General features: G+C 39.8%; 1 protein-coding gene across 1 annotated transcript in view; it reads left to right on the top strand.

Moving 5' to 3' along the window:
* PAAF1 (proteasomal ATPase associated factor 1) overlaps positions 1-24,968 on the top strand; it is a 46,517-nt gene extending 21,549 nt beyond the window's left edge. The window contains exons 5-12 of the mRNA XM_007173714.2: positions 791-889; positions 1,518-1,668; positions 9,229-9,423; positions 14,281-14,372; positions 15,705-15,820; positions 17,709-17,791; positions 23,026-23,108; positions 24,515-24,968. Coding sequence (XP_007173776.2) covers positions 791-889; positions 1,518-1,668; positions 9,229-9,423; positions 14,281-14,372; positions 15,705-15,820; positions 17,709-17,791; positions 23,026-23,108; positions 24,515-24,592 — 897 coding nt within the window. The 3' untranslated portion in view covers positions 24,593-24,968. The remainder of the gene's footprint in view (positions 1-790; positions 890-1,517; positions 1,669-9,228; positions 9,424-14,280; positions 14,373-15,704; positions 15,821-17,708; positions 17,792-23,025; positions 23,109-24,514) is intronic.
* Positions 24,969-25,565: the final 597 nt, after the last annotated feature.

The raw sequence follows: 25,565 nt of genomic DNA on the forward strand, positions 1-25,565 counted from the left end.
AGAAATGTAGAGTGGAAGGTTGAATAATTAAAGGCAAAGTTCCTATTTTATTTTTGTTTTTTGTTTTTGAAAGTTCCTACTTTTTAAAAATAATTTAGGTCATATTGGAATCATAGCTGCTGGGAATATGACTGTGATTATATATCTCAGTCTTACATTTCTGGAATATTTGCAACTGGGTGTTTTTTAATGAAAAGAGGATATTATGTATGCATGTATTGATATATGAAAGAGACTTGGCATTCTGATCATGGCTTATTCATGAAGTGATTCCTAACATTGAAATTGTATAAGTGAATTTGAGAATTTTTCTATTACTTATTCTGAAATACACACACAGACAGTTAAGATTTTACAGAGGGAATGTAAAGTAGTAAATTGGAAGCATCTTTGCTTTTCCTTGAATCCTGGTGCATCTTGGAAGTCTGTCTTTTTGTGTAAGTGGGTTCCTAAGAATTAGGAGTGGTATCTTAATTTTAAAATAAAATAGCAAAAGATAGAAACTATGGAAATGATATGGGAATAAGTAACTTTATAGCTGAAGCAGGAGATTATAGATGACTACAAGAATAGTTTTTTGTTTCGAGAAATAAAGGGTTTTGGCTCCAGCCTTGTTGGGAGATCAGTGATGATAACTCAGCCTTCATATGAAACGCATGTCCTTTGTGTTGGGAAGCATAGGCTTGAAGAAGTCTTAGAGGAGTGTGAAATGAGAGAGGTTTATAACATATTTCAAGGGAAGAAGAGCATTTCGTTATTTGTAACACTGGTTGTTTTGTCGTTTAAACAGATAACATGCCTGGACATTTCCAGTGGAGGAGGCCTTGGTGTGTCTTCTAGTACCGATGGGAGCATGAAGATCTGGCAGGCTTCCAATGGAGAGCTCAGAGTAAAGGCTTTGGGTACACTTTTAGGGTGGTCTGAGAAACCTTAGACTGGGCCATGGAAAGAAGAGTGGCCCATTCTGAAAATGTAGGAACACTGCACTTCAACTGATCTTTGTTCTTCCATTTGTTAATCTGAGAACCATGCTCAAGTTTGGTGATTTGCCAGAACAAATTGGGGCTGGAACAGTGGAAGAGCCAGGCTAGTGAATGTCTGTAAGTGGATGGTATGAACTGCCTTCAGTGACCCATTTCTAAGACAGAGTAATTAGGCTGTTACACTGACTATATGGCTGAGCCCCCCAACCTGTACAGAGGATTTTAAGAAAAGACAAGTAAAAGAGCCCTCAAGCCTCCTCAGCTCCTTATTATATATAGAACTAGACTTAGGGATGGCTATGAGAGCTTTGGAATTCAAATTCACAACATCTGCAGCCAAAGCCCAGGAAAGGGAGCCAGCAGCTCTAAGAACATTACCTGGTATACAGATGAACTAAAGAGATTCTTTGGACCTCTTTTGTTTTAAAATGCAGCATGTAGATATATCATTTACGGGACTAAGGATATGGGAGGTAAGAGAACATCAAGGGATGGACAAGAGAACTAGCATGGAATTTTCTTTTGTTTTTCCAGAGAGTATTGGAAGGACATGTATTTGATGTGAATTGTTGCAGGTTTTTCCCATCAGGCCTTGTGGTTCTGAGTGGGGGAATGGATGCCCAGCTGAAGATCTGGTCAGCTGAAGATGCTAGCTGTGTGGTGACCTTCAAAGGTCACAAAGGAGGTATGAAGAGTGGTTTCTCCTAAAGGTTTCTCTAATGATCCCCAGAAATGAATCACCAAAAAGATAGAAACAGAATCTAGTTATCCACAAAAACACAAGTAATTCATCCAACTGGCCATTTAAATGAACTGGTATTTCCCCAAGGATTAGAAATTCCTTTCCTAGTCAGTCTTATTATTGCTATCTAGAGTTAACTAACTTACATAGATCATTGTTTTCCACAATTGATAAGGGAGAAAAAGCCTCCATAGGAGATCATCTACTTGTGTGCTGGGAAAAAAAGAGAGAGAGGTGTGCCCACTATTTCACATTAGTCCTTTGGCTGAGGTGATAGTAAAAGCTGGGTTGCAAACAGCTGCATCACCAGACATCAGATAGACCTTGGTATTGATGGTCGATTCCTGTGGATTTAAATCATAGTTCAGTTTTTTTAAATGGATTAACCATATAACCTGTTGATATCAGATTGTAGAGACAGAGTGAGAACATCTTCCCTCTGTAACTGATTGGTTGGTTTGTTGGGGAAAAAGTTAATTTAGAGATGTTTTATCCTTAATTTGGAATGTTAAAAAAAAAATGATAAATATGTCATTCTTATTTTTACAAGGTTGGATATTTTTGAAAATGTAATAACATCCCCAAATAATTTCTTACCTTGATCCCTCCTTTGGGACCATAATACACATCATCTACACCACTCATTTGGGAATTTATTATGTATTTGCCCTATACTTATGGTATTTAACCCAGTGTTTTTGCCTTGTGTACCTGAGTATATTATAAATAGCTTGTGTGTAGAGGTTGGTTTTTTTAAGTTTTAGTATTTCTTTATAATGGTTTGTCAGATTACATACAGATCATCTAACAAACACACATGTTAACCTTAGCAAATAAATGGGTTTTCTTCTGAAACTTAAGTACATGGGTACATTGAGAGGGAATAGAAGAGATATATAGAGCCTTCTTCACGTTCAGTCCAAAGAACTGACAGGTCTGAGGAGTCAAAGCAGCCTGCACTGTTGGGGAATCCAGGAGCCAAAGGAGTCTAGAAGAACACTGAGGGATTCACCTTAGATCTGGCCACCTTGAAGATGCAAGGCATGGGGGACCTTTCCAGTGGAACAAGGCATAGCTCTGCATGTTGAGCTTAACAAATGCATATTTAACATCCGTGCACGCTTAACTTCAGAATACCTTTGGATTACTATAGTTGTTGACTGTGCCCTCCACATGAATCCTAAGTCTCCCAATGTTCTTCAGTTCTCCTTAAGAATCCATGTGTGTCGCTTAGCTTAGGGTGAACTGTAGAGTGTTTGATGATCTGATTTAAGCTTTTATTCATATAGTTGTTCCATTCTTTTGGCCTTGTGAGAAAGTTCTGGGGTGGGGGTAGGCGCTTCTCCAGAGTATAACAACCCTTACTTTTTTTTCCTTGAGAGGGTTTGTTGTTTTTTTTAAAAATTAGATTGAACAGAAATGATAAGCTTTAGGGGAAATTGCATGAAGTCAGATTCAGGTTCGTGTCTGTCAGGTCTTGAATGCTTCTCTCCAGTTAGTTCTATAAAGGAGCCCCGGGTTTGGGGTTGCCCATTCTTCAAAAGTATGGCACCAAAATCAAGATTAATCTCCAATAACAGCGGCATATATGGGTCACTGTCTTTACGTAGTTGACTTCCAAGTTGCTTTGTGTGGTTCCTTTTTTACAATCTCTTTAATTCTGAGATTTTGAAGCATTTTAATAAAAGTCATGAACCACATAAAAAACAGAATAAAGAATTATTATTTGCATTTGTGATCTTTAGTGTTTTCACAAGTGGTGACTAAATAAGAGAAGCAGAAGATAGTGTTGAAGTGAACATGGTCTTTTATTGCCTAGGTAAGTCTTGGCAAGCAAGACATAAAAGGAAGACTGGACTGAACATTACCTGATGCTTATTGCAAAGAATCATTTGGACACTAATAGAGCAGCTCTGTATAAAGATCTGTTATAAAGGATAACCTTTCGTTAGCTTAATTAAGTCCCTGGCTTGCTTACTGCTTCTAGTATATGGAAACATGATAGTAAGGGAGCCAGTACAGTAGATTGGCAAAGCATAGGATTTGGAGACATACAAATCTTGGTTTAAACCATAATTCTTCCATTTAAAGTCTGGGAAGCCTTGGAAAGTTGCTTAACTTTTCTGAGCCTTAATTTCCTCATGTGTAAAATGGGGATAATAGTATTAAATGAAATGGTGCATATGAGAGATTTAGTATAATCCCTGGTATATAATAAGTGTACATTGAATGCTATTATTGTTCATAAAAAATATGACACTATACTTTAAACCCTGCCAGGAAAGTTGAACCTTGTGATGTTTTAACATACTTGTCAAATGTGAAAAGCAGAAATTGTTATTTCTAATACAGTAGACATTTTTGATCTTAGTTGATATGTAATTGGTCTTTTCTAATACTTTTAGATACATATTTTATATTTATTTAAAGGATTAGTGTGTTCTTAACAAGCAGAGGTAAGATTTTTGTAAATCTGTCTAATGAAAGGAGAAACTAAAAGTAGTGTTCTATTTGTAATATATGAGTTTACTAAGTAGCTCTAAAGTGTTCTTTAATCAGTTTGAAAATTTTTAATTGACCAGGCCATTTAATTAAGGTTGGTGAATTTGGAGATATATATTCATAATCTTAATTCTTTGTAATAAGCACCAGGTCTTTCATAATCTGTGAAAACATTGAGACCAAATGAAACACCATTTCAGTTGATTGGTTGAGGTTTTTTGCTCACCAAGGTAGGAAAGATGCTTACATTTGAGAAACCAGGTTGCATTCTTTTCAAACTCTTATATACTTTCTCTGAAATAAGATATGCTGCCTCCAAGTAATAGGTGCTTCAAGGCTCATTATTTTCTGAGATCTGAATAGAGTAAACTTGTTAAAAAACCTGCCTAGAGGGCTTCCCTGGTAGTGCAGTGGTTGAGAGTCTGCCTGCTAATGCAGGGGACGCGGGTTCGAGCCCTGGTCTGGGAAGATCCCACATGCCGCGGCGCAACTAGGCCCGTGAGCCACAACTACTGAGCTTGTGCGTCTGGAGCCTGTGCTCCGCAACAAGACAGGCCGCGACAGTGAGAGGCCCGCGCACCACGATGAAGAGTGGCCCCCGCTTGCCGCAACTAGAGAAAGCCCTTGCACAGAAACGAAGACCTAACACAGCCAAAAATAAATAAATAAGTAAAGTAATTTTTTAAAAAACCCCAAAAAACCGCAAATGAGTTAAAAAAAAATTAAAAAAAAAAACCTGCCTAGAAATATGAAATTTGCTCTGTTTCTTACTAATACTTATTTCAGTCATAGTTTAACATTATTCTTATTTCCCAGACTTTGGCTAGGATGTTTATATGTGAATCAGCTGAATCTTTTCTTGAATGCAGATTTTTTTTCATCTTGGTTTATATGTTGAGGACTTCTGTCTGTTTGGTTTGATATCTAAAGCCTTTGCAGCTCTGCTAGGTCTTAGCTATGGCTACTTCTCTTACAAAGGCATTCCTGCTACTTTCATAGCTTCTTCTTAAGGTAATTCCTCACAGATTCCTGCTCCTGTAAGGCTCCTCTTTCTTTTATTCTTGTCACCTAAGAGTAAAGAGACCCACACTAGATGCCACTATGTTGTAAGTGACATTTTATTAGAGAGGGAGCGATAGTTTTCCACTCTACTTTAATAAAAAAGGAAAACTTCCTAGATGGCAGCTCTTTACTGAGTATTAGTTGAAATTTGTACACAGTTAATACCATTCACAGCTCCCTAGCCACAGCTGTAGCATCCTGCCTTGGATACATATTTTTCAGAACTTTTTTTTTTTTTTAAGTTTGCATCACTTCCATGGAGCTCAGCATTTTTAAATAGTGGTTGGAACTTCCCAATAAAGACATAAACAGATCTTTGATGGCTTAGTAAGAGTTGAAGCCCCTTCCTAATGTTCCTGTTGGTGATTCCTTAAGATTCTTGAAAGATCTAAGATCCTTTTCTAGCTAGAATGCTTAGTGTGTTATGGAGATAGAGTGGAAAGGTGGATTTTCTAAACTCAAGGTATTTTATGATTACAAAATATGTTGTAAATAAGAAACATAAAATAGCAACAAGATATGTTGCCTCCTTAGATCTGCTTCTGAGGGAAAGGCTACTTTTAAAAGCTTATCTAGGCTAACACAACATTGTAAAGCAACCACATTCCAATAAAAATGAATTTAAAAAATCAACATATAACCAAAAATAAATAAATAAATAAAAGCTTATCTATATGGCCTTTATCCATTAGATATATAAGTACAATGATTACATTTTATTTTTCCAACAACTATAACCAGCTATATAAATTGTATTTAGTTTTTATTTAAAATTGGATATATTTGGAAACTTAACCCTGTGAATTAGATCCCACATGCTGTGGAGCAACTAAGCCCGTGTGCCACAACTACTGAGCCTGCTTTCTAGAGCCTGTGAGCCACAGCTACTGAGCCCACGTGCCACAACTAGTGAAGCCCACCCTCCTAGAGCCTGTGCTCCTCAACAAGAGAAGCCACCTAATTCACAGGGGTAAGAAAATCATATTTTATCAAATAGGGCCTAAATTGGCTACTTTTAAAATTTGTGGCATTTTTATGAATTCATCTTTTTTCTGAAAAAGGCTTTCAAAGTGAAATTTCCACTGAGAGTTGAGGCATGTGGTTAACTGCATGGCTCATCCATCACTTGTACCTTATATTGAGTTTTTGTAGCGTTTTGTCAAGGTTTGTATATCTGAAGTCATCTCATCTTGAGCGGAATGGAAGCAAGCCAGGGCACTAGTTTACTAAGTAACCTTTGATCAGGTACTCTTATTACTCAGCCTGCAAGTGTTTATTGGGCACCTATAATAGGATAATTAGATGGGTTTTAGTAAAGCAAGTACTAGCCCTGCCTGTATCACCATAGGGCCAGACTCCCTTTCTACTCTACAGTCCTATGTTGTCACATATATGCCCCTGTAACTCTTTATGTCCTTGACTGTCTCTACGTTTTTACACTGTGTGCTCCTGAGGCCAGGGATCATAGCAAATAGGTAAGGGGTGACAAAGGGCTTCAAAAGTTGTAAAATCTGTGGACATTTTGGATATTATAACACTCTGCATCTTACTTGATCTTTTTTAGCAGGTGGTCCCCTGTCGAGGTATGGTACAGGGGCCCAGGAGGTGTGTATACTCAGCTTCCTGCTGGGCTCCTCTAACACTGCTCTGGCAAAAGTGGAGCACTGCCTCAAGCTACCTGTCTGCAAACCGGTGAGGTAGAAGCTCAGCTTCCCCTTGACCTTGCTGACGCCTTCCTGGTGAAAATGGGGCACCATCTTGCATCACCTCAACTTGCACCACTTCCTTTCCTCCAAGTGGGCTTGTAAGCTCTGTTTCCTGCTGACTGACACCAGGGGATGGGTTGGGGAAAGTGGAGTGCTACTTCTCTGTCCCTCATGTTTTACCTCTTTCCCCCATTGGTGCTGGGCGAGAATAGAGGCCCAGCTCCCCGCTGACAGTACCCTGCCGGGCCTGGTCAGTGTCGCTGGGTTGGGGGAATTGGAGAGCTGTCTCCTGCTTCCATGGGGGTTGAGGTAGAAATCACTCCCTGTTCAGCCCCACTGAATCTTTGGGAGAGGGGAGGTAACAGTTTTTCTGTTGCTGTTTGAGTAAGATGGGTATTGCCAAAAAGGTTTTCTGTACTGTTAGGCCACCCTTTTCTCAGTCTTCTGCCTAGAGGCAACAGACTTTTCTTGGAGTTGTTTTTTGTTTTTAATTTGTGCCTATTTTTGTTTTTGTTTTTTTAAATTAGTTCTATGTTAGAGGCTTCTGCATTGTCCTGTCTAGGATATATGGGAGGCAGTAAGGAAATCCAGGGAACTCATTGCCCTGTTGTTCTTCAAGTCCTGAGGTCCCTAGGTGGACTGCTTTCTTCTTTACATCTTTCAGCCTTCTTGTGCTTGTTTGTTGTCTTATGTCCACGTTTTTTTAGTTGTAAGGGGAGGACCTGGGAGGAATGGGACTACTCCATCTTGGCCAGAAGAGAAGTCACTCCTTTTTTACGATTAGTTCCCAATGGAAGCAGCAGGATCTTTTAAGACAGTGATTTTCACACTGAACTGTCTAGGATGTCTACTTAATTTTTGTTTAAAAAACAGGTTTTATATGACCCAGCAATCCCACTACTGGGCATGTACCCTGAGAAAACAATAATTCAAAAAGAGTCATGTTGGGCTTCCCTGGTGGCGCAGTGGTTAAGAAACTGCTTGCCAATGCAGGGGACACGGGTTCGAGCCCTGGTCTGGGAAGATCCCACATGCTGCGGAGCAACTAAGCCTGTGCGCCGCAACTACTGAGCCTGCGCTCTAGAGCCTGTGAGCCACAGCTACTGAGCCCATGTGCCACAACTAGTGAAGCCCACCCTCCTAGAGCCTGTGCTCCTCAACAAGAGAAGCCACCATAATGAGAAGCCCGCGTACCACAATGAATAGTAGCCCCCGCTCGCCACAACTAGAGAGAAGCCCTCGCGCAGCAATGAAGACCCAATGCAGCCATAAATTAAAAAAAAAAAAAAAAAAAAGAGTCATGTACCACAATGTTCATTGCAGCACTATTTACAATAGCCAGGTCATGGAAACAACCTAAGTGTCCATCAACAGATGAGTAGATAAAGAAGATGTGGCACATATATACAACGGAATATTACTCAGCCATAAAAAGAAGCGAAATTGAGTTATTTGTAGTGAGGTGGATGGATGTATAGTCTGTCATACAGAGTGAAGTAAATCAGAAAGAGAAAAACAGATACCGTATGGTAATATATATGGAATCTAAAAAAAAAAATGGTTCTGAAGAACCTAGGGGCAGGACAGGAATAAAGATGCAGATGTGGAGAATGGACTTGAGGACACGGGGAGTGGGAAGGGTAAGCCAGGATGAGGTGAGAGAGTGGCATGGACATATATACACTACCAAATGTAAAATAGATCACTAGTGGAAAGCAGCCACATAGCACAGGGAGATCAGCTTGGTGCTTTGTGACCACCTAGAGGGGTGGGATAGGGAAGATGGGAGGGAGACGCAAGAGGGAGGGGTTATGGGGATATATGTATGTATACATATAGCTGACTCACTTTGTTATACAGCAGAAACTAACACCACTGTAAAGCAATTATACTCCAGTAAAAATTTTTTAAAATAATTAAATGAATTAAAAAAAAACAGGTTCTAAAGCCAAAATAATAACTTGAAAACCACTGCTCTAGAATACCACATGCCACTAAAAATTAAATCCAAAGCTTCTTTTCCATGTCTGTCTCTTGCAGCTAGTCATTGGGAAACAGGGACTGTGTTCTGTTTATTTCTGTTTTTCTGGCACTTGGATGTGCCCAACCTGTAGTACATATCCAGTACTTGTTTGTGAAGGAATAGAGTCATTTATGCAGATCCATCTTCTCTGCCCTTGTAGTTCCTTTACTACCTACTCCATCTGAGGGTCTTTTTTTTTTCTCTTGCCAGGTATCCTGGATACAGCCATTGTTGATCAGGGGAGGAATGCGGTATCTGGTTCTCGAGACGGGACAGCACGACTTTGGGACTGTGGGCGCTCAGCCTGCTTGGGAGTCATTGCAGACTGTGGGTCTTCCATCAACGGAGTGGCTGTGGGTACTGCTGACAACTCTATAAACCTCGGCTCCCCTGAGCAGATGCCCAGTGAGTTGATAACAGTATATGAATTTATTTTGTTTCCTTATATTCCTTCAGTGTTTGCCTTAGTTTCTCCTTTTCTTCCTCGTTTTCTCCTGCTCTGTAGCTGGTATTTCCATTTTTACCATAAGATTAATATTTGTTGCATATCTACTATGTTTCTGTTGCTTTGGAATCTACAAAGGAAGTATATGTCATAGTTACCGCATTTGAGTAAGTACAGTTTAATTTAGCGGATGAGACTAATGCCTATAAAACAGAGAACAATAAAATTTTGGCTGAAGTAACTTAGTGATTCACTTAATGCAAATATAATAGTTTTTTGGAAGAAGAGAGTGTTTTAGGTTAGTATAGATGAGAGGTGTCACAAAAGAAATTGAACCTTGAAGGATAGATTCAAGTTGAACAGACAAGAATGGGAAGGATGGGAGAATGGGAACTGGGGCAGGGGTAGAGGTAGGGGCAGTTCACATTAAAATAGTGTGGAGGTAAAATTGACTATTGGGTAGAGATATGCTTCGTTGGGCCAGAAGTTGGCATAAGCATAGTAGGGGGAAATAGGTGAGTAGAGTGATAGCTCTGGTTGAGTCAGAATGATAAAGGTCCTAATAAGGCAGCTTGCATTCTTTTCTTATTTTCCTATGATTATAACATACTTGCTTCTCTGTTTCCATAGGATTATTATTCTACCATCATCTCTGCTTCTCGCATTTTTTAAAAAAAACAGGCTTTATTTTTTAGAGCAGTTTGGTACACATGAAATTGAGCAGATAGAGAGTTCTTGTATACCCTCTGCCCACACACCCGCACACCCTCCCCGTTATCAGCATCCCCCACCAGAGTGGTACTTTTGTTACAATTGATAGACCTAAACTGACACATCATTATCACTCAAAGTTCAAGGTTTAAATTAGGATTCACTCTTGATGTTGTATATTCTGTGGGTTTGGACAAATGTATAATGACATGTATTTATCATTCTAGTATCATGCAGAAGTTTCACTGCCTGAAAAATCCCTTTTGCTGCACCAATTTGTCCTTTCATCCCCTATAACCTTTGGCAACCACTGATACTTTTACTGTCTTCATGGTTTTGCCTTTTCCAGAATGTTGCAGTTGAAATCATAAACTATGTAGCCTTTTCAGATTGGCTTCTTTCACTTAGTAATATGCATTTAAGGTTCCTCCATGTCTTTTCATGCATTGATACCTCATTTCTTTTTTCCATTTATTTATTTATTTATTTAAAAAATTTTTTCAAGGGGGCTTTCTCTAATTGTGGCGAGTGGGGGCTACTCTTCGTTGCAGTGCATGGACTTCTCATTGCAGTGGCTTCTCTTGTTGCAGAGCACGGGCTCTAAGCACGCAGGCTTCAGTAGTTGTGGCGTGCGAGCCCAGTAGTTGTGGTGCACGGGCTTAGTTGCTCTGCAACATGTGGGATCTTCCGGGACCAGGGCTCGAACCCGTGTCCCCTGCATTGGCAGGTGGATTCTTATCCACTGCGCCACCAGGGAAGTCCTTGATACCTCATTTTTTTAAGCATTGAACAATATTCCATTGTCTGAATGTTCCTTAGTTTATCTATTCATTCATCTACTGGAGGACATCTTGGTTGTTTCCAAGTTTGGACAATTATGAATAAAGCTGCTATAAATATCCTTGTGTAGGTTTTTGTGTGGATATATGTTTTCAGCTCATTTGGGTGAATTTTGCCCCTCACTGTGGACACACTGCAGGTACTCTCCTCACTCTCTTAAACTTCCCATATAGATACACTGTGGTCCAAGAACTAAAATGGTTGTGACTACCACATGTTGCCTGGCCCCTCTTTGGGAATTAATTGATTAATAGGAAGAGTCTGTTTCCCAAAGTGTGATACATGTGCAGTGAGTGGTAAACAAGGTCATTTCAGGCAGTACACATTTTTAATAGTTACATATTAATGCACACATATCTCACTTCAAACCTAAGATTTCATAGATACTACTTAAAATAAGGTTGAGTTTTTTAAAATTAGTTGGTTTAAAGTAATTTAAGTGAAAATATTCTTGTTTCCTCTATTTCCTCACTTCCCACTTACTCTTCAACCTGCCCTAGGATGGTTTGTGCCCAGCTACTTAACCAGCAGCAGCTCTTGTCGAGGTCACCAGTGACTCCACGTTGCATAGTCCAGTGTTACTTCTCTGTGCTTATCTTCCAAATTCTCAACAGGATACAACATAGTAAACTCTTCTCTTCAGGACACTTTTCTTTCTTGGCTTCTGTAATACCACACTACACTGCTTTTCTTTCTATCTCATTGGCTGCTGCTTCTTAGTCTCCTTTTTTAAAAAAACATTTATTTATTTATTTGGCTGTGTTGGGTCTTAGTTGCGGCATGTGGGATCTAGTTCCCTGACCAGGGTTTGAACCCAGGCCCCCTGCATTGGGAGCGTGGAGCCTTAGCCACTGGATCACCAGGGAAATCCCAGTCTCCTTTTACATGTCTCCTTTATTCTACCTTTAAATATTGGAGGGCCCTCAGCTCTACAATTTCTCTCTTAGGTGATCTCATCATTTCCATGACTTTAAATATTGTATTTAAGCTGGTGATTTCCAAAAGTATATCTAAAGCATAGATCTTTCACTTGCATTTCAGACTCCATTTAGATGTCTAATAGACATCTTGAACTTATAACGTGGAGTGTTTGATTTCCTCCCACCCCAAATCTGTTTTTCCCGATCTCAGTAAATGGCACCACCATCTTCTTGCTCAAGCCCAAAGCCTGAGATTCATTCAAGATCCACCCCCACCTTTCCTCATGTCCCGCATCAGCAAAGTCTGTCATCTCTACCTTCAGAATGTTGCTCATTTTTCCACCTCACCTTCAGCCTCCAGCTCTCCCTTCCTCCTGCCAGCATCCTCATCCATTCTACCATCATCTGTTGCCTGCACTATTCTATAATCTAGTCTCCTCAGAGGAACCATCGTGGTCATTTAAAAAACATAAATCCAGGGACTTCCCTGGTGGTCCAGTGGGTAAGACTCCATGCTCCCAATGCAGGGGGCCCGGGTTTAATCCCTGGTCGGGGAACTAGATGCCACACGCATGCCACAACTAAGAGTCCGCATGCCACAACTAAGAGTCCATGTGCCGCCACGATGATCCAGTGCAGCCAAAATAAAAAAATTAAAATTAAAAAAAAGTAAATGAATAAAAAACATAAATCAAGTCATATCACTCTCCTTTGTCTCTACTCTCCTCTAGCAGCCTCCTTTTTGTATTTTTTTGTTTGGTTGGTTTTTTTGGCCATGTGGGATCTTAATTCCCCAACCAGAGATTGAACCTGCATCCCCTGCCCTGGAAGCATGGAGTTTTAACCACTGGACCGCCAGGGAAGTCCATAGTGGCCTCCTTTTATACATACGTTTGGCCCTCCATATCCGTGGGTTCCTCATTCAGAACACAATCCACAGTTGGTTGAATCTACGGATGTGGAACCTTTGGATATGGAGGGCCAACTCTGGGGACTTGAGCATCTGCGAATCTTGGTGTCTACGGCGGGTCCTGGAAGCAACCTTCTGTAAATACCGAGGGACAACTGTGTATTAAAATCCTAACCCCTTACCATGGCTTATTACAAATGCTTACACTTTCTAACCCCTGCAGTCCTCTCCAGCCTCAAGTCATACCACCCTCTGCCAGGTCCACTGTGTCCCAGCCATAGGTCTCTGTTCTTTTAGCACAACAGACTGCCAGCCTCCCAGCCTTTGTCTTGTTCTTCCCTTAGCCTGGAATGTACCTCCCAATACTTTTCACATGGCTGGCTTCTGTTTACCATTTATGTCTCAGTTGAAAAATAACCTCCATGAAACCTTTTTAAAATTGAAGTATAGGGCTTCCCTGGTGGCACAGTGGTTAAGAATCCGCCTGCCAATGCAGGGGACACGGATTCGAGCCCTGGTCCGGGAAGATCCCACATGCCGTGGAGCAACTAAGCCCATGCGCCACAACTACTGAGCCTGCGCTCTAGAGCCCACGAGCCACAACTAGTGAGCCCACGTGCCACAACTACTGAAGCCTGCCCACCTAGAGCCCGTGCTTTGCAACAAGAGAAGCCACGACAATGAGAAGCCCACGCGCCGCAACGAAGAGTAGCCCCTGCTCACCACAGCTAGAGAAAGCCCGTGTGCAGCAACGAAGACCCAATGCAGCCAAAAATAAAATAAATTAAATTAATTAATTTAAAAAATTAATTAATTAATAAAATTGAAGTTTAAAGCTACCTTCCCCCACTCATTTTCCCACTATCTACTCCCTTTTGGTTATATTTTCCTATTTTATTTCCTTTGTGGAACTCATCACTGAAGATATCCTACTTGTTTATTTGTTTATTTTACTATTTCCTATTTCTACTAGAATCTAGAATCTAGAATCTACTACTCCTTGAGAGTAAGTACCTTGTCCCTCAGTAAATATTTGTTTAGTGAATGGATAGATCTCATTTCCTCCAGACCATAAGAGCCATGAGGGCAGAGACTATCTACTTTGTTCAGCCTTGTACTCCTGCTCCAAGTATGGTATCTTTCCATATTATAGATGACTTAATAATAATATTTTAAAGTTGGGTTTATTGAGATATATTTTACATGCAGTAAAAGTCATCCTTTTTAATTGCACAGTTCTGTGAGTTTTGACAAATATGTACAGTCATATAAACAATACCACAGTCAAGATATAGAACATAATAAATGTTTCTTTAAGATTAATAAGTGAATCACTAACAGAATAATTCAGTAAACAGCCATCAATAGTTGTGCTTTCTGGGTACTGCCAGCTGATCAGCCCAGCCCATTATTGACATAGCTCATTTGTCATGCAGGTGAACGGGAGGTTGGAACAGAGTCGAAAATGCTGCTGTTGGCCCGAGAAGATAAGAAACTTCAGTGCTTGGGACTGCAGAGCAGACAGCCGGCAAGTGGTTCCTCTAAGACCTTTGAACTCTGGGGCAACCTGGGTCACTCTGTTTCTTGGAAAGCTGTTTTGAAAACATTTCTAATTTCTCTGTATGTTCACCTTTTGAAGAAGCTGCTTGAGTGAGAGGCAGTACAGTATAGTGATTAAGAGCATGGGATATGGAATAAGGGCAACATTTAAATCCTGGTTCTTCCTAATGGCTATGACATTGGACAGGTTACTTAACCTCTCTGAGCCTCAGTTTCCTCATCACTGAACTTGTCATAGTAGGATTTACCACATAGGGTTATGTGATGGGATTAAATGTCCTACTGCTTTGTGACCTTTATCAAGTCACTGGGCCTTAGTGTGCTGTATGTAAAATGATAAGGTTCTATAGATTCCCTTCTTCCTCTAAGATAATGTGAAGATTTTCTGAGTAAAGGACTCACGCATTCAGGGCTCTAGATTAACTAATGACCAGAATATCTTTCGTAGAAGAATTGAATTTTCTTCCTTCATTCGCTGAGGTTTTGCCAAGCAGACTATGCTCTTAATTAAACTCTGAGTTTCTTGAGATTTTCTAAATTTCTTTCCAGCTCCTGTCATCATCACCCAGACAACTTGAATGATTTGGTTTGACCACAGGCTTTGTATTTTCATTTCATCTCATGACTTCATTGTGCTGGTGATGTTTCCATTTTCAGAGTTTGTTCTGGGAACATCACTATTTTTGATCATATTGCCTTTATACTCTGAATTTCCATGCTGGCTTTTACTTCCAAAGGGAAATCAAGGGTTTTTGTTTGTTTTGTTTCTTTTTTTAGAACTTTCAGTCTTTACTGTTTGAACTAACACTAAGGAATAAATAAAAGTCTAATAGTTTGGGGTTTATTTCTTTTCAGGTACATGGGGTGACTTGTGATTCTTTAAATTGCCACTTTCTTTCCCTTCAAAAGGTTGTCACAAGTGCCTTGAAGCAAAACTTAAATGTGTGAATTGCAAGTGTTTATCAAATGGAGGGTTGTGCTGAAAAGAGGGTAAAGGAGACTTTTTGGTTTCAAGGATCCCATGAGTCAATGTGTTAAGGGGAAATCGTATGAAACCTGCTGCCTCAGACTACGATATTATATAACCTGCTTAAGTCCTCAGCCAGCCTCAGGTTCCTGAAATCCTGGGAGTGCTTCCCCCTCAGTTGTTGATGAATGCTTAGTTTAGATCGGAAGTGCTTAAATGGGGAAGAAAGCAATTCTGTACTAAAAGTAGTAAAATTCTCCTTTTCTTGGTGCCTGTGTATTCCTGGAAACAAATTAATCTTTAAACAGCATCTTTGTCGCCTACTTGTTCCAGGTGTTCCTCTTTATTGGCTCAGATGCCTTCAACTGCTGTACTTTTCTTTCTGGCTTCTTGCTGTTGGCTGGGACACAGGATGGAAACATTTATCAGCTGGATGTGAGGAGTCCAAGGTGAGTCACCGTTTGTTTGCATGATGCAGGTCTTCTGCAGAGTGGAAATTTTTATTGGCTTTCACAGTGATTTAGTCTGGCATACAGATGGCTATTGAATCAAGGGTATGTTTTTCCGTTTATAAAGGTTTTCCAGTGTGAATTGTCTGATTGTTCTTATTATTATTCCTGGAATCACATTAAAAGGTAATTTGATCATATTGTCATGATTGTCATGATTGCTTTGGAAATTAAGCTTAAATAATGAACTAACATTTCACTTACAATAATTGTGTAAAACTTTTCATTTTAAGGAGCTTAGTAATTTTCTTCATGGTATTAGATCTGGGTTGGCCTAGGATTGATCATTTTTAGTTCAGGTAAGCCAGCTCTGATTCTTTATTTGGCTGTGATCATAACCTATCTAAAATAGGCTTTATCCTGGTCTTAAAGATATCCAAAGGGAATCCACAACCTATTTGTCCCAGGATTTAACAGTTTCTACAATTCTGTCCCTTCCTCCTTCTGTTTCCTTCCTTTGTTCACCTGGTATTTATTTATTTATTTATTTATTATTTTTTTTTTTAGAAATTCACGTTCTTTTATTTATTTATTTATGACTGTGTTGAGTCTTCGTTTCTGTGCGAGGGCCTTCTCCAGTTGCGGCGAGCGGGGACCACTCTTCATCGCGGTGCACGGGCCTCTCACTGTCGCGGCCTCTCTTGCTGCGGAGCACAGGCTCCAGACGCGCAGGCTCAGTAATTGTGGCTCACGGGCCCAGTTGCTCCGCAGCATGTGGGATCCTCCCAGACCGGGGCACGAACCCGTGTCCCCTGCACTGGCAGGCAGATTCTCAACCACTGCGCCACCAGGGAAGCCCACACCTGGTATTTATTGAATGGCTTCTGTAGGCATTGGGCTTTGGGCAGGGCAGTGAAAAACAGGAGTAAAAAATAAAAACTATACCTTTGAGGCATTTGGAGTCTAATAGTAAAGATGAACAAGTAAAAGACTGTTACGACGCAGTGTGGTCAGTGGTCTGACAGGGCTACACACAAGAATTTGAGGAAACATCGAGAAGGAGAGGGAAGAAGGTGAGACTGCTTCTCCAAGGAAATGAGGCTTTAATTGGATCTGGTCTAGTAGAAAGTTACCAAGTAAAGAAGAGAAGGACCTGGCTTAGGTAGAATAGCATATAGAGAAGCATGAAGGCATGTGAAAGTATGGCACTTTAAGGGACCTCTGTGTAGTTTAATATGACAAGTATGTACCCTGCCGATGGAGCAGTGATGAGAAGTGATGCCAGACAGGAAAACAGGAATTTGCTTAGAAAGGACTTATATACCCTCCCAAGGAGTTTGGACTTTATTCCAAGAGCAGTGAAAAAATTTCAGCTGAAGAATGACTAACTTGTACCTTTTCTTCCATAATTTAAGTTACTTTATTTTTGTACTTGTTTTTGCCTCCATGGAGATAGGGAACCTGATTACTGTTATAAAGTCACATATATGTAATTGATTCTCACCTTCCTCTTTCATTTTACAGAGCCCTGACAATTTTAATATTTCACAATTGTCTTAATTCTGTCTATAAATAAAACGATTAACATGTTGTTAACATTGTTATCTTAAACCCTTGTCAGGCCTCCCCTAAAAACTGGAAATATCGGAGGTGACTTAGTTCGTTCAGCTCAATAACATGTTTAGATTCACTCCAAGGTGGTTTTGAACGGACTACCTTGATCTACTATTCAAAGATTTTGCCAGGAAAGAAACCATATGAATGTTTAATTTCTGTCCACATTTGTCCTTTGTGCTGTTACGCAGTTAGTGCTGTATGTTGAATATAGTCAAGCATTGCTTTTGAAGGAAAAAAATTGTAAAATTGCCCCATTTATTCTGAATCCTAGGGCTCCAGTACAAGTCATCCACAGATCAGGAGCACCAGTTATGTCCCTGCTGAGTTTCAGAGACGGATTCATTGCTAGTCAAGGTGGGTCCAGGGGCCAACTGAGGGAGGTGATTTTATATAGTTCAACTAAACATAGGTTTAAGTTCCTGGTCTGTGGCAGGGCTAGGCTCATAGTCCTACACGATTCTTTGGCATACTGTACTTTTTACATAGTGTTTAACACCCTACTTGTAATTGTCTCTGCCCCCTCCAATTTGAGCTCCTTGAGAGTAATGACTGTGCCTTATTCATCGTGTTATCCCCAGCATTTAGTTCAGTGCCCACTATGTAGTTGGTGCTCAATAAACATTGTCAGAGTAAACGTACTGGCCCTTATTGCAAATCATTGAGAATTCAATAACAAATCAGTTACAGTCTCTGCTCTAAAGGAGCTCACAGTTAGTAAGGCAGACAGACATGTGGACATGTGATTGAATACCATTTGATAAGTACTGCAGCAGAAGACTATATGGGAACATGGGGAACAGCTAACTCGAGTGGTAGGAGTGCTGCAGGGATGTCTTCAGGGACTGGGTGATGTGTAATCCAGTAAATATTTTACCAACTGGAGATGTAAAGATGCACATTGAAAGCCAAAGCTATAGTGTGTGCAAAGTCATAAATAAGTGAAGGGGGGCAGAAAGAAGGGATCTATCATTTATTAGGTGCCTAGCATGCAGTAGGTACTGTGTTTGATGTTTTATGTGCATAGTCTGGGTAAAGTGAGTACCTTGGTGTAGCCAGTGCAAAATATTTGGAATGGAGTTTGGGAGTGGGGTTGGGGAAAATACATGGAAGAAGGTGTCCATTAAGGGACACTGAATCCTCATAGGAATGATGTAGGTGAGGAGGACTGGTCTATAGGCCTGAAGGCACCACCTTATGTGAGTATTTTGGTGTATCAGTTAGGATGTTTTTGGCTGTTAGTAACAGAACACCCAACTGAAAATAGCTTCAGTAATTAGGAAAATGTACTACTTCACTTAACAAGACATTCAGGTTTATGGTGGCTCCACATTAGATTAATTTAGTGATTTGAAAACAAAGTCAACAGAGAGACTAAGAAAAGTTAACTAAGTCAGTTTGGTATCCTGGATTGCATCCAGGACATTAAAGACTGGTGAAATCCAAAAAAATATAAACTAAAACCGGCCGAGGGGCATATGAGAACTTTTTGAACTATCTTTGTAACTTTTCTGTAAATCTAAAATTATTCTAAAAATATTGTTTAAATTTTTTAAATTTAAAAAATGAATAAAAGCTTTAACAAGGAAAAAAGAAATAAAATCAAGAACCCAGCTTTGCTTCATCTTTTGGCACTCTCCTCCCTAGCATGCTGACTTTTGTCCTCAGGTTACAGCGCAGGATAGCTGCATCAAGTCTCATCTTCATGTAATATAAAAATTGTTACCCTTTTTAAGAATGAGGAACATTTCCTCAGGAGCAGCCCAGCAGACTTACTCTCCTATGTCATTGGCCAGAATTATATAATATATGACGTGCCCAGAAGACCTAAATAGACATTTCTCCAAAGAAGATATACAGATGGCCAACAGGCACATGAAAAGATGCTCAGCATCACTAATTATCAGAGAGATGCAGATCAAACCCACAATGAGGTATCACCTCACACCAGTCAGAATGGCCATCATCAGAAAGTCTACAAATAATAAATGCTGGAGAGGATGTGGAGAAAAGGGAACCCTCCTACACTGTTGGTGGGAATGTAAATTGGTACAGCCACTATGGAAAACAGTATGGAGGTTCCTTAAAAAACTGAAAATAGAGTGGCTGTATTATCCAGCAATCCCACTCCTGGGCATATATCTAGAAAAGACAGAAACTCTAATTCAAAAAGATACATGCACCCCAGTGTCCATAGTAGCACTATTTACAATAGCAAAGACGTAGAAACAACCCAAGTGCCCATCAACAGACGATTGGCTTAAGAAGATGTGGTGTGTATATATGTACAATGGAATATTGCTCAGTCATTAAGAAGAATGAAATGTTGCCATTTACAGCAACATGGAGGGACCTAGAGCATATTATACTAAGTGAAGTAAGTCAGAGAAAGACAAATATATGACATCACTCATATGTGAAATCTAAAAAATGATACAAATGAATCTATATACAAAACAGAAACAGACTCACAGACATAGAAAACAACAATAGGCGACCAACAGTATCCAGATTTCCATGGTCATCTCTCATATAGGTATCCTTCGTCCCTGTCAAAACTGGTGCCTTATTTCCCTAGCCCTTCGATTTCCAGACCATAGCAAAGAGTAATCAGGAATCTGTAGACCTAATTTTTCTAGCTGTCTGCACTCCCTCTCTCTCAATCTCTTTCTCCCACATGGCTGGGCATCAGATAGTGATGCAGTTGTACTCTATATAAAACCTTAAAAAGAGTACAGCTGGCATCACCTTGTGACAGCTTCCCTTGATGCTGCTGCCAGCACTCACGATCCTATTTTTTTTTATTCCTTTTGCTGCCATACCACACTCTTCCCTTGAAATCTCTGCAGTGTGCCCTCCATCCCTATCCCTCTGTTCAAACTGCCCTCTTGAAGGCCACCTATCATGAGCCTCTTGCTAGATCCAGTGGCCTTTTATGTGTACAGTCAGTCCTCTCTTGTCCAGTAGTCCCTAAGCTTCCTTGAGGACAGGTGGCATGTCTTCTTCGTCTCTGTAACCCCAGCTCTTGCACAGGACTGAAGAATCTCAGCAAATGTTTGTTGAATGAGTGAGTACATATGTTTCATCTTTCATGATTCTTAGTGATAATGGATTCTGTTATTTCTTTCTTTAAACTATGAGGTCTTTTGACTTTGGTGATAACTAATTAATCTCCTGATCATTCTCTTTCTCCAGTTACTGCTCCTTTCCCTGATTTCCCTGGTATTTTGCCTAGCATGATTCATGGTTTACTGTAGGTTCTCTAATTTTTTGTTGATGTTGAATCCTTTTGCTCTTCCTAGTATTGTTGCCATCCCTAAACCAGAGATATTTCCTGAGTTCAGCCTTTGTCCTTCTACCTTTTCTTCTCCATGCTTCCTCAAGGACCGACTGTACTCATGGTGTTAGCTGTTAATGATTGGAATCCATAGCTCTAGCCCTGATCTCCTACTTAGCCCTTATTTTATTGGGCAGTTGCATGATATAGAAAAAGCATAGATTTTGGATGCAAACTGACAACCTAATCAATGAATTTATATCCTCACTCCATCACTTACTATTAGATTCAGCTCTATGAAATTCCTAATATATGGCCATTTTTGATTTATAAAAATGGCAGTTGTATATCGTTTAATCTAATAGTCCTATGACCTTTGTAAACCACTTCACTTTTCTAAGTCTCAGTTTACTTAGAGATAAAATAGGTACTCGACATATAGTAGACATTCTATAAGTAATAGTTTCTTCTTACTCCTATAACTACCCCTTGCCCTATAAGCCCTCCTAAAAAGTGTTTCTTCTCATCATGATCCAGTGAAAAAGCACACACTCACAAAAAGTAGAATTATGCTATAGGGAAAGATATGTGGAAGTATCAAAGGAATAGTAAGTGTTACAAGAGGTTGATGGGAGGAAGGGTTTACTATATGGGGTGGTTAGAAATGGCTTCCTAGAGGGAATGGGAATAGAGCTGGGGCTTATCAAGTAGATTTGTGTATAGAAACTTGAGTGCAGAAGAAGAGCTATGGTAATCAGACTTTCTTATCTCCCCTGTCAATATTTCTATATATGTCTCTAAAATATATAAGAATTCTTTTTTGGAAAAGATTATTTTTAATAATAATAATGCAAGAAAGGATAAATTCCTCCTGTATGCTGCTGGTTGCAGTATAGATTAACAGATAAATTAAAATTGATTAACATGTAATTTGGAAAGCAGTTTTTCAGATTTCCAAAAAGTTTCAAATGGTTAATTAATATCTTTTGATTCTTTTCCAGGGTTCTATACAAAGTCATAATCTTAATATAGAAAAAACCTTATGCATAAAGATATTTTTTTATGCAGTATGCTCTCAACCATGTAAAATAAAAATTTACACAGAAAAGGTTGGAAAAATACATTAAAATGTGAACAGTAGTTATATTTAGTGGTAGATATGGGTGATTTTTTGCTTCTGTTTCTTTACTTTTATTTTTAATTTTTTTTCTTTTTGGCTGCACCGTTCAGCATATGGGATCTTAGTTCCCCAAACAGGGATTGAACCTGTGCCCCCTGCATTGAGAGTGCGTAGTCTTAACCACTGGACCACCAGGGATGTCCCTGTTTCTTTATTTTTAAAGTTTTCTTCAGTGAGCACGTGCTACTTTTATATTAAATAAAACAGGAACAAAAAAGTCACCCATTCAGCAGTTTATAGATCATTCCAAGTTTCATTTGACCATGCTCTTCTGAGAAAATTAAGTTTAAAAATTAGATATACTTTTATTTTCTTGGTATAACTTTTCTCCTTTGCCTGATTTATGTGGTCAAGTTTATAAATTGAAGAATAATTTGGGAGCATAGTTGTTTTTTTTATATATATATATAAATTTATTTATTTTTGGCTGTGTTGGGTCTTTGTTGCTACGTGCGGGCTTTCTCTAGTTGTGGTGAGCGGGGGCTACTCTTTGTTGCGGTGCATGGGCCTCTCATTGCAGTGGCTTCTCTTGTTGCGGAGCACGGGGTCTAGGCACACAGGCTTCAGTAGTTATGGCACGTGGGCTCAGTAACTGTGGCTTGTGGGCTCTAGAGCGCAGGCTCTGTAGTTGCGGCACACGGGCTTAGTTGCTCCACAGCGTGTGGATCTTTGCGCACCAGGGCTCAAACCTGTGTCCCTTGCGTTGGCAGGCGGTTTCTTAACCACTGAGCCACCAGGGAAGTCCCGGGAGCATAGTTTTCTTAAAGAAAACATTTATTCAGGCAAATTCCCTGTTAAAAATCATTGTCTAGGATAAGTTTGCAAATATATGTGTAAGCCTACCGTTGCTTGCTCTGTGCCCTTGGCAGTTATTGCTAATCAAAGACAACTCTTCTTCCCACTGAGCTTGCACTTGGCCTTCAGATCCTCTCAAGCCCAGCATTTTAGGCAGTCACTGTAGGTCCTCATATTTGGCCCACATAATGAGTCCTGTGTACCATTCTGTGTCTTAGGACAATCTTCTTTAGGCTAGTGATGTACAGAAGTAAACTAAAATGTTGAGGGGTTTGTTTTTTTTTAACTTTGCATGCAGCTATCTCTTCAGTTATCTTAAGTTTTCTTTCTGCCTTTTAGGTGATGGAAGCTGTTTCATTGTCCAGCAAGACTTAGACTATGTCATTGAGCTCACTGGGGCTGACTGTGACCCTGTGTACAAGGTACAGACCTGAGAGGAGACCAGGCCTGGGTGATTCTCACCTGGGACCTAGGGCTTTTGAGGGGACTGAATCCAGCTACTTTGTGGTTATTAGGGGTAATACAATACTACGGGGTGGGATAGGAAGAAATAATTTTGAGTCAGAAGTGACTTCATCACTGACTGGCTCTGGAAACTTAAAAAATCACTTTACCTCCTCAGTCTGTCAATTTATCTGTAAAATGAGGGTAACAGTGAGATAATGCATATGAAATTTCTTTGTATATTTTAAATATTCTGTAAATATTAGCTATTATTACTATTGTTGTTGTTATTATTATTATTTAAGTTCAAGACTGATTTGGTTAGAGTGAAAAGAGAAAAATGAAAGGGGAAAGAGTATTTGTTGACCAGACATTGTTCTAGATGTTTTTACATATATTATCTTATTTAATAGTTGTTATCATCCCTTGAGGTATAATATTATTATTCCTGTTTTTTCTTATAATTAAAAAAAATGTATAATTAATGCATACATATAAAAATTCAAACAATACAGACTTGTACAGACTTAAAAGTCTGCTTTAAGACTTTTTTGGTTCCACTCTTCTTTCCTGAAGTAATTAGCATTAATAGTTTGGCATGTATCTTTTAAGACTGTTTTTGGAGAATTTGCACTTACATCTTTGTGTATTTATGTAAATAATATAGTTTTGTCTTTACTTTGTACATAATTGGGATCATTCTATATGTATTGCTCTATGACTTGGGTTATTTTACATGGCATTTTGGAGCTCTTTCCAGACAAATGAATATATAATAGATACATTTCATTTTTTAAAATTCCTGCATATTCTGATTGTGAATTAACGTATCATTTTCGTTTTACAAATGAAGAAATGGGCCCAGAGGGGTTGAGAAAGTTGCTCTAGGTCATGCAGCTACATATTAGCAAACCTGTGATTAAGCTGACTCCAGAAATCGTGCCATTTCCATTAAATTAGTGGTGCTTAGCCTTCTTTGAGTCTCAGACTACTTTGAGAATTTGATGAAATCCTCCTCAGAAAAAAAAAGGCACATTTTGAGAACTTCTTTGCATATAATTTTATGAGGTTCAAGGATACGCAGGCCTTTCTATGGACCATCTGCTCCCCCAGTACACACTGTCTGCGCTACACCATGCACAATGCTAGTGGGTTTGTTCTCCACTTGGTCACTTAGTTTCTCTGTTCTACAGAAGTAGTCATGAGCCCCCTTGATTCTGGCCAGCTATTTTTTTTAATATATATCATGGATGTAAGTCTTGTCTTTGGAGTCAATAAAACTTCTCAGACCCCTTTGTACTAGTTGGGGTCAATGACAAGCCTCTATCTTTTTGAAATGGAAGAATCCTGGGCTTCCTTTGAGTTGTGAACTCTTGTGTTCCAGGTAGCCACATGGGAGAAGCAGATCTACACGTGTTGTCGAGATGGTCTTGTGCGACGCTATCAGCTCTCTGACCTATGACCCCTTGGGAAGAGGAGTCACAGTTAATGAAAAAGATTGACTCTGATCAGCAGTGAGCAGAAACATCATCAAGGACCATGGAAGGACCATGGGTGCCCTTTATTGTATTGGGTACCCTTTGGAAGCAACAAAAAGTTAGCTGCATTGGCCCATGTGGAGCTATCATTCCATGACAGGACCCACTTTGAAGTGAGTAAGAAGCTCACATGTGCTCGCTGCATTTGTCCCAACTTCTCCCTTAAACTCACCCCAGCAACATAGGACAAGGATATGGATGCTTATAGTTTGATCTCACACCGATTATGTTAAATGTTTACAAGGACCAGAGGACAGAAGCCTGTTCTCTGGAGGAAATAAAGAAAATATGTTTGGAGGAGTCTGAATTTGAGAATCTTTGTTAAATACTCCTGGCTCTAGCAAAAAGTCAGTCACGGTGATGGGATTCCCTTCTCAGGCACTTCCTGTTAGCCTGCCTATAGGGTAGGACTACTTGACCGTAGCAGTAAATATCCCATATGCAACCTGGGAAACATTGTTAGAGAGGTAGGGTAACCAACCTTCCCAGTCTTCCTCGGACTGAGGGGTTTTCTGCTACATGCCTTCTGTCCCAGGCAAACTGATATGATTGGTCACCCTTTATACAGGTGACGAAGTTGAATCATATAATTGTAAAGGCAGCGTCTGTCAAAGTGTGGTCCCTTGAACACCTGTATCAGATCACCCGGGAACTTGTAAGAAATAGAAATTCTTGGAAACCACCGCCCCCCCGACCCTTTCAGACTTAAATCAGAAATTCTATGGATGGGGCCCACAATCAGTATTTTAACAAGACTCCCAGGTGATTCTGATTCTTGAGACCTAGAGAAAAAAGTGGTGAAGGGCAATTTAGTCATAGATGGAACTCAGGGCTCAAGGGATGGCCAGGCTGGTCTATAGGAGATGAGGCTGGAGAGGTTGACAGGGTCCAAATAGT

This window comes from Balaenoptera acutorostrata, chromosome 9 (genome assembly GCF_949987535.1).
Source record: "Balaenoptera acutorostrata chromosome 9, mBalAcu1.1, whole genome shotgun sequence".
In the NCBI taxonomy this organism is placed as follows: Eukaryota; Metazoa; Chordata; class Mammalia; order Artiodactyla; family Balaenopteridae; genus Balaenoptera; species Balaenoptera acutorostrata.